This window comes from Sabethes cyaneus, chromosome 1 (genome assembly GCF_943734655.1).
Source record: "Sabethes cyaneus chromosome 1, idSabCyanKW18_F2, whole genome shotgun sequence".
NCBI classification, from domain to species: domain Eukaryota; kingdom Metazoa; phylum Arthropoda; class Insecta; order Diptera; family Culicidae; genus Sabethes; species Sabethes cyaneus.
In genome coordinates this window covers 156,957,075-156,967,315 of record NC_071353.1, presented here as the reverse complement: position 1 = coordinate 156,967,315, position 10,241 = coordinate 156,957,075, and the positions used below count along the sequence as shown (strand labels likewise).

Sequence of the window (10,241 nt, the reverse complement as noted above, 5' to 3'; positions counted from 1 at the left end):
CGCATCGGTGATCTCCCAGTTCCATATAGTGCACCGTGACGCGCCGGCTAGTGTTTTTGCTTATCTATATCAAGAACGAGACGATATAGGTTACGTACGGTTACCTACAGGGCATTACGTAAACAGTTCCGTGCAGTTGTCAAAAATGAGAACGGCGCGGTGCTCTGCTAGTGAGTAATCGCGATTTGTTGTCCCAGCTGAGACTGACAGCTGTTCACTAACGACAACGAGAATCGTTAACTCGGTCTCTTTGATTTACCGGAATCGAAGGCGATTTTCCGATCTACTTCTGGCTCAGCAAAATGGGGTAAAATGTTTAGCTGTTGAATTAAATTCACCTCCCCAGGCGCGGTATGTTCCAAGGCACCCTCCACCATTTCACGGTGCGAATCGATATCACGCGGCGGTTCGGTTTGGTCGTCGACTAGTCTAATGCTAATCGTGTAGCGTTGTTAAGTAGTCATGCCAATGGTGTGATGAGTGTTGGGGCACAGCAAAACCATAAACAGTACTGCACGGTGAGAAAAACATTTAAAAACATCAACCGCCGTTCGGAAAGTTCTAAGTCCAGTATCAGACCGCTAGCCGTTAGGATATCGTTTCGTAGGCGCGCTCCTCGACACTGCTAAGCGTTGAATTACTTCATAGATTTGAGCGGATACTGAAAACGTGGTTCAGGGGGAAAAAGAGCGCGCACTTGTTACGAGCGTTACGTCGTCACCACCGCAGTTAAAAGCCTATCATCGATCGTGTCGCGAGCACTTTTTCCTGTCTTTCTAACGTCTAATAGTATAAAGCGGTTAGACCGAGCACTTTTTAGGCTTAGTTGCGCTGCAATTCTCGACCGAGGTGGATCCAAACCCAGCTGAGGTGCAAAGTAGTGAAGTGGCAAAAATTGTTTCGATAGGTTTTTCCGTGTGTCTAATTCGATTAGCCCAGTGATCTGGAGGATACCTACTAATAGTAATCAATCGCTTGTTACGCAATCGCGCGGTCCAGTCCAGTCCAGTTCAGTAGTGTGGTGCGAACATTTGAAACCTGACCAAGAGACATCGTTTTGTCTGTGAGCTCTGTGAGCGTGATTTGATACGAATTCCGATTTGCTTCATTCTCCAGTGAATCCAGCAACAGCAGCATGACTCCGTCGCCGATCAAGAATATCCCGCGCCGCCAGGCCATTCCGATCCTGTACACCAGAGGAACGCATTATGACGTTGGATACGATGTGGTAAGTAGAAAAGAGCATAACAAGCTATGTAATAAATTAAACTGAAAGGATTTTCGACAATCAAAAGGATAATTATTCTGTGCAGTTAGAAGGTATATATTTAGTCGTGCTGTGAAGTGAAAAGATTGACTGAAAAACAGTTACTTGGCCATAAATTTTTACGTTGAAAACGGAGCCATTCAAAAATTTCCACAGGTGAAGAAGTGGTTTTTGCGATTTATTTCTTCAACTGTGAAATAAGTGACGAAGAAACCCTCAAAGCCTAACAGAGACAAGTTGATGTTCTGTTGATAGAAAAAATTGAATAAATTTGTGAGTCCTTTTGTATGTTTGCTGTGAAATTTACAAGCTTCAGTGCAAAAAAAATTGTCGATTTACATTTTTACCGCTAATCGTAAAATATTTACTGGAACAAAGTACAACCGTGCCCAATATTTGCCTCTCTGCAAAGAGTAATAACAAGCAAGGCCATATGGAACGATTACAATTCAAATCTTCACGGAAGAATTTCGCAAGAAAATTTGCTACAGGTTAGCTATCTGATACAAGTGCAGCCATACATGTGCTCTAATGGAATGTAAGGGCGATGAGAGACGTGTGACAAATTACATTTGCGGAATAACATTATTTCAATATGGGACAAGTAAAATTCAAAACCTATCCCTTCGGTGATGTAGATTCACGTCCATTGAGATCGAAAACAAAACATGTCCGCTCGTGTGGAACTACCATTCTGGGGCAGTTTTTGTGCTTTAGATCCTATTGCGTCCAAATGTGAATCATTCTTTTAATCAATATTTTGTCTCCGATTGTGTTTCGCACAAAAATCAGAATGGGACACAAATGGGGAAAGTTTGGATCATGTACACTAAAACTGTTCGACTAAAATTTATACGACAAATTACACGATACGAATTTTGGGATTCATCCAGTTCTATTTTAATGCTTTAATTTTTATGATTTTTATGATTTATGACGTTGCTTTTTTACGTGAAATTCAGAATTTTCGCTGTTTAGATACACAAGCAACGAATTTTTCGCGTAAAAAGCGACATTATTGTATTTAGCATTTATGCAAATTACAAAAAATAATAAATGTTTCATCCATTCGGAACAAGAAAATTTATTTTTTGAACAGGTTTTTCGGGGAGTGGATCCCACCACTGTCACCAGTTGAAAAGATTGATTCCAAAACTGAACTTTTTTTTTGTGTTGGGGACTTACCACTGCGACCATTATTTTGATCTATTTAGATGTGTCTTCTTTTGTTTTATGCCATATGGTATCAGTGAGCTATCAAACTTTGAATAACTACCTCTAATCTCTATCAGGTTAGTGATACATTCCGTATGGAATTTTTCTCCCGATTGGGAGCGGCATTCCAAATATGGATGCGCAATGATTTACTGACACTGAAATTGCCTAACTGGACCGAGCGGAACGATCGAGAATTGGCCGTAAATAACCTCCATATAACGGACAACAGGTTGTTGCCTAAACGCGTGTACCTTGTTCACGAGCGGGATGAACTCCTCTTCTGTTTATTGCAATCGGTCTTGCTATACTGCTAGGCAGCTCCGATCCTCGTTGTCTTTTAACTAACACTGAGTAAAACTGTAAAAAACTCTGAGGCAAGCAGACTCTTTATTTTTCTTGTCTAAACTCTTCAAACTTGTTAAATTGGCTTACATCGCTTACATCTGTTAGTCGTTTTTCGTTCTTTTTTAAAATTTGTCTTTCTGACCTTTTCATTTTTATCTCTTTTCGACAATTTATTGTTATTTTCTGTGGTCTTTTGGTTGCTATTGATGGTGTCTTTTTGTCATCATTAGACTTTTTGAGTTTTGACAATTATAGTTGCTATTTCGTTGGCTATTTACCGTCCCTTCATCTTTTTGTTCTGCGTCTATTGAATGTCTTTTCGTTGTTTTTACTGTCATTTATGACAGTTTTTATTGCGGTATTAATCATTACCTCTGGAATGTCACATATTTTATAAATTTACCGTTGGGTGGGGAGGGGGGGGGGTAGGGCGTAACAATACAATACGGTGCACCAATCAAAATTGATCTTATTACGGTTGCTTGTCAAATCGCAATAAATCCAATCAGATTTATTGCTGCTGTTATTATGAATATTAGAGGTCAACACCGAAATTATTTTTTCATATAAGGCTTTATTACCATATTTTTAGCTCGCATACAAAAATTGATCAAGGCAAAGTGTTGCAGAAAGAGTTATTATCAGTCGGTTTTCATTGCATAGGAAGCAACTAAAAGGATTTTGCAACTAAAAGGACTGATTTTCAAAAATTTCAAAATTCAAAATTTCGATGGCGCGTTTATTGTTTACCCACGTATCATATTAATATGCACGATAAAATTTCATGCGCATATGCAGCACAACTACGGAGGTTGCTGAAAATTTGTTAGTTTTTCTATGGGATATTTTATTAAGGCCGCTATAAATTAAAACGAACAAGATGATCTGACAGTAAAGCCTTAATCTTTCTGGTCACGAATGTATTTTCAAATTAACAAAGCCGGCTGGTTTAGATTTTCACCAGAGCAAGCTTTGTAGCTTCATGAAATTATGGCGGTGGCTGTCAAGCAGCGAAAAGCATAATCAATTTTATTGCTGCTTTCAGCAGAGCGTAATAAGACTACTTAAGCTTATACAACATGATTCTTAAGGAGGTTATGAAAATCTTCTGAAGAGTGGGTCCCTTGTTCGGAAGGCAGTTTTTTAGCGGTCATCAGGAAGTTCTGGTGGAGCTTATACTAGCGGTTCTATGAAATTGGCTATGAAAACAACCACTAGGCGAACATAATAAAACTTAGAATTTTCACGTTGATGAAGAATGAGCAAAATTTATTTAAATTTTAGTTTAAATGAAATGAAAGTTTTGGGCTTTATTATAAGGTTTGTTAGCTTTGCTAAAAAGTGTAAATGAATTTCGATCTTTACTGTTTTTTACTATACTAAAGTTTCTTTTTACACCGATGAATATATAGGTATGAAGAATTCGTTTTGTTAGTATTGTTATTGTATTTTAAGGAAATTTACACTTTCATGAATCAAATCAGTTAATAATTTGTTTGAGATTTGCCCTATATTATCCTAGGACCCTTACTCTCGACTTTCGTTCTTGGTCTTTCATCATTCGCCTTTCGTCTTGTTCGTTTTTCCGTCTTTCGTCTTTCATTTTTCGTCGTTTGGCTTTTTCGTCTCTTGTCCTTAATATTCGTCTTTTTTGTTATGTGTTATGTGTTGTGTGCGTATAGCTTGGTTCGATTCACACTTACTTGATAACCTTTTTATTAACATGTTATGCTACAGATTGGTAGCATTTGAGAAAGTCTATTGGAAAAGATGGCCTTGACAGTGTCGAACTAAAACTTGCCTTAAAGGGGGTTTAAAGCTCTTCTTCTTCTTCTTCTACTTGTCGTTTTGTGTTGTCTTTTTAAGATCTGTTAGTCATTTTTCGTTCTTCTTGAAATTTGCCTTTCTGGCATCTTAACTATATCTTTTGTCTCTTTTAAGGAATTGTTTGTCATTTTTTTATCGTCTTTCGATTATTCAAGATGGCGTCTTTTTGTCGATATTTGGTCTTTCTTTCGTATTTCTTGCCACCGTTTTTCTGTTTTTTATCCTTCTTCCATCACCTTTTTTGCGTCTTCTAGTGTTTCGTTTTTTTGTATTGTCCTTAGAGCATTTTCAGTTTCTTTGGTATTTATCGGAGTATTTTTGTCGGCTTTCCACCTGCTTGTCGTCATTCCGTGGGTTTCTCGCCACCCTCTTGTTATCTTTTTGCCGTTTATTTTCTGGTTTTTCGTTGTTTTTTCGTCATGGTAAATGCTGTCTTTTCTTCGTATTTATTTTCTTTTTATTATCTGTATTTTTTTCCTCTTTTTATGGTCGTTTTGCCAACTTGTAATTGTAAAATGTAATTGTTTTTTTTTACTTTTTTACTATTTTTTTGTTTTTTTTGCTGTTATTTCGTTTTTCTTTGGTCGTATATTTGCAAACCTTTTGTCGTCCTTTTTGCATTTTTTACGCTTTTTAAAAATTTCTTTTGTTCTATTGTTTTTTTACGATTGTTTTTTATGTTTATATTATTATAGTCACTTGAACTGCTTAAGGGGACATAAACGACTGAAAATTTTGAAAAAATCATTATTTTTTTATTTCAGCTTTTTTCAGATTCTGCAGTCTTTTCCGCTTAATTTGATACTAAATTTGTAATGATCCGACCACGGGAAGTGGCTTAAAAACGATCATACACATAAGCATTCCAGTGCAACGTGGAACAACTTCATCGGAATAAAATGCCGCTCCTGGAAAACCACGATTTTCAAATTTTATGTACCTTTTTCTCGGAAACTACACAACGTATTGGAACAAACTTTTTTTTTGTTTTGTTGGCAGTAGTTTGGCAAAGGCTTTTATAACTTTTGAGTGTCGTAAATAAAACACAGCTTGAGAAAAAAGAAAAAGAAGAAGAAAAGATGGCTGAAAAAATAAAATTTTGTCTTTTTCTTTTTTCTCTGGCAGTGTTTCGTTTACAAACCGGAAAAGACTGCAGAATCGAGATCTGAAATAAATGCGGTTCTAGGTACTCAATTTGGCTTACTTGGATCTATTTTAAAAGTTTTAGCGTGATTTAAGGTATCGTATTGTGACTGTTTGTTCATGTTCGAAACTTGTCATTTCTTAGGGGTTTCCGGAGTCTCCCAAACATGTCCAAATATGACCAAACTTGACCCTAGATAGCAGATTTGGCTTCCATTGAACTAGTTATTGAATTCTAGTGTGATTTAAGGTGTCGCATCATAAGTTTTTGTTCATGGACGAAACTGGCCACTTTACTGGGTGTTCCCGCAAGTCCCCGGAACTTGTCCAGATATAACCAACTTAACGCTAGGTAGTTGATCTGACTTTGATTGATCTAGTTTTTAAATTCTGGCGTAATTTAAGTATTATAAGTATTGGTTCATGTTCGATACTGGCCATTTCCAGCGATAACTTAATCCGAAACACTTCTAGTTAGTCCCAATACAGCGTAAAACTCTTAAAACGGTCGCCAACTGGAATATGTTGCATAAAAAATCAATACCGACTGTGATTTACGTTCATTTTGGAAGTGTCATTGAAGATTTTTATTTACTTTATATAAAAATATCAGGTCGTATTGACAACATGGCAGCAATAACGTCCTGCATATCTGATTCTTTGGATTCGATTCTCAAGGCGTGACACGATAAATTTGATCAATTTTACACCGTGCAGGTTCTCCCGCACATATCTAGGTCAGTGTGTAATCATCAATTCATTGCGTGAAATGGACTCAAATGATTGTTTGGCTTTTCGAATCGACTGACAAAGCCAATACCTGCTTTATGTTTTTCCCATTTAGCAAGGACACGATTTCGTTCCTTGCCGATTTCGTCAATCATGCCTCTCAGAATTAAGTTATTAGACTTGGCCTACCCTACCGGGAAATCATCTTTTATCTAGACTAGAAGACTAGAAACTTTGTCTGTGGTGAAGCAAATATTTGAATTCTCATTATAGATAAATTAGTTTACAATTCGCATTTTTCGACCAACTACTAAATTGTACTACGTGTTCATTAATTTTCTCCCATACGCAATTATTAAGTTTAATAACAGGTTTTTGTATTAATATAAGTGCTAATAAAGAGATTTACCGTTTCCCACGTACTAAATCGATGTCCAATAAATCAAACAACATGCGTGCGTTGAAAGCCGTTACTGACTGATTATATGCATTGTCGTGAATAAAAACCGGACGCCAATCGGTCTGACACCCTCCCTTCGGGCAGTGCGAACTTGGCATAGTGGAACACATTTGAATACAACATAGTGACCACAACGTAAATCAAGTAGCTCTAGCGAGAAGCGCCCGGAATGATTTTTTTTCCTGTATCATTCTACGTCCTGCGTTCGGCGATCCTGTCGCGGCACCGCCGCGCAGCCCAGCGACCGAGAAAAAGAGCACAGCCCTGAAACTGAACAACCGACGAGCGACAACAAAACTTCCGACCGCTGCTGGTTAATGAGTTATAATTATACACCCTATTAACGACTTCATGATGTGCGAAACAAGTCGACACATCCACGATATCTTAATTAGTGCATACGGAATAGGCAAATGTAGAACGATCGACCGATCGCGGCGGTTCTCCTGGTCGCGGTGATTTGCAAAAACCTCAATAGCCGATAGCTCAAGTATTATCACGGGTTCGTGCCACATTCATATGGTGGCATCCTTGCGGCTTGTTTTGGACGGATGAGTGATTACCGCAATGTACGGGTACTTACAGATTGGTCTGTACTAGCATGGCCGGTGCGCATGATCGCTCATACCGGTGCGCGGTGGTGCTGGTCGTTGATCGGTGTAGGTACTCGATAGGGCGACAGCCTGATGCGTAAACATTTGCGCTAGCTGCAGCAGCATCGATAACCACCATCGCCCGGCCACCGGCACGGTGCGGTGCGGCGGCGGACAGCAGACGGTCGATCCACGATGCAATCATGTATACACGCGTTAGCCGACAAGTAGCCTTGCTCGTGAGCTGTCAGTGTCGCAGGCCGTGAACATGAGCCACCGCCGCTGCGGCTGTTCAGGTAGCATCCAGTTTTCTGCGTTTGATAATGACAAATCGCTCGACACCTCGGCCTCAAGTGGGTGGCTTTCGATCGGTCGGTTCGAGTCTATCTGTACCAGGAAGTAGAAGTAGAGATATTTAAATTTCTCTCAGCATTAGGAATGCAAGTTGGGGCGCGTTGAGAAAAACAGGAAATTTTGCGTGACCATCGTAATTTAATTCCAAAACAACTCCTTAAACTGGATTTGTTTTACCGTGCGACCTCAAATCGTGCCGGTCAATTGCAACCAGAACTGGAACGTATAAAGAGCACATGTACATGCATTGCTTCCTTCATTACTTTAAAGTTTGAACACTATTTGACTGGGCCGCCAGGAACGGAACGGAACCTTCGACCGGTGCTGCGGTGGTAAAGCTTATCCGATCCCACGAAGGGCTCAAGTTTCGCCAGTAAAATGCAAATTGCACGCCAGGAAAACCTATAGGTACCTATCGAAGAAGCAAAAACATGTAACATGCAAATGTCGAACGTCTCGGCATCCAACCAGCTGTTTACACGACAATTATGTCAGGCATGTCGTGACAATAGAAATCTGTGTCAGGAACGATGGATCGGATCCGACAGCGTGCCTGCCTGTCCCTACCTGCCGCAGTGCAGTCTTATCCAGTGATTGCTGGTGATTTATTTTCTTAAGGTGTCGTTCGATTAATTAAGAAGCAATAAATCGTTCACGAGTAAATGTTTAATGGTACGGTTTGTTAATGTCGATCAAGCAGGTGGAAGAGGGGAGATTAATTCAATATTCCACAAAGTGATCGGATCAAATTACCATGTCGCTGTTCTGTTCAGAATATGGTACAGGCACTGGCACATGCTCACACACGGTGATCGACGACGTAACGACGTCAATAAACTTTGGAAATGCCATCGAACAGACATGCAAATGCAACCAAATTCAGGAAAGTTGAGAGTTACTGTTTTTTTTTTGCTGATATTTGCAGAATAAAAGTTTTACTGAAGTAATAATATTTTATGTCAATACCACTGTGTCATGGATGATACTCATATTTAGCTGAAAATCAGCTGAACAAACAGTTGTGTTTATGCCGTATCATCAAGGCTGAGTGTCGCTTATTGCGAAACTGAACCGTATGCTTAACAAAGTGGTGTTTATAACAATTATGCGGGAAAAAATAAGCAACACACAAACCGTTTATTATTGAAATCATCCGCTCGCAGACTGTTATCATCTTATGAATGTATAAAAGTGAACATGAGTCTGAGTACGTATGTGTCGCCATAACTCTGAAATGCCTGGACGGTTCTTCTGCAAACTTGGTTGACCTGTTCCTTGACAAAGGGAAAATTGGCACAGGAAGGTTGATCAAAGAGGTGGAAAGTGGTCCAAATAGTGTAAAAGGGCTTTATTTGTCTTACATTAGGGATTATTCGATGAACACGTCCACCAATTAGGGCAGAGAGGAGGTACTCTAATATACCAGTCGTCACATCTTCGAATTGGGACAGGCTGTAAGAGTTAATAGAATCGTAGCACTAGCCCTGCAAGTGTCCTGTACTCTTGTTCGCTGTTGGCAGTTGGATGCGAATGTTGAATAAAACAGAAGGTCAAGCTTCGAATGCGGAATGTAGCACCAAGGCTTTGCTTTGCTTTGTGGCAAGGGGAAGGGTGGAAGGTGGCTAAGGAAAATATCACTTCCCTTGAGAAAAAAAAGGAAACCCATATCTAGCTTAGGAGAATTAGCTATTTGAAACCTGTGGCAGTATTAACCTAGTATTTATATCATATTAGTGGATTTGCCTGTAGTGTAAAACGTGTGTTATATACACATTACTTAGATAGTTGCCGGTAGCGTGTAACGGGACAGAGGGAAAGATCAGAGTGACTTGACAGCTTTCTGCGTTAAATGGAGGCGTCAGTCGTGAGATGGAGAACAAGCAGGACATCACATTGGCGATCTATTACAAATCGAAGTTTTGGGATGAATTTCGAATGAAATATTAGGTAAGAAAAATGGAATATACCACATCATAATGGTGCCGAAAAGGCCAAAGAAAAACAATATATCACGCCGACTTTTATTAAAATTGATCCCGAAGTAAGCGAAATACAAGGTTTTTCTCCATACTCCAGAGTTAACACAAAAAAGATGGCAATAAATTGCACTTACAATTACAATTCAACTACAATTTAAGAGGGATTTCGGATGCGGATTGATGGAATCAACTGGAAACTCAGCTGAAGTAGTAATATAATTCATCTTCTAAAAATTGATTTACTATTACTATAGAAGGAACTTTTATTTTTTATTATCGACTGATAGTATTTGGGTTTGCGAGCAGTTTAACAATATTATTAAATG

The 10,241-nt window shown here is 39.0% G+C and overlaps 1 protein-coding gene across 1 annotated transcript in view; it reads left to right on the top strand.

Annotated features, from left to right (window-relative positions):
* The first annotated feature begins 596 nt into the window (after window positions 1-596).
* LOC128739705 (uncharacterized) overlaps window positions 597-10,241 on the top strand; it is a 36,011-nt gene continuing 26,366 nt past the window's right edge. The window contains exon 1 of the mRNA XM_053835206.1: window positions 597-1,228. Within this exon, the coding sequence (XP_053691181.1) occupies window positions 1,136-1,228 (93 nt within the window). The 5' untranslated portion in view covers window positions 597-1,135. The remainder of the gene's footprint in view (window positions 1,229-10,241) is intronic.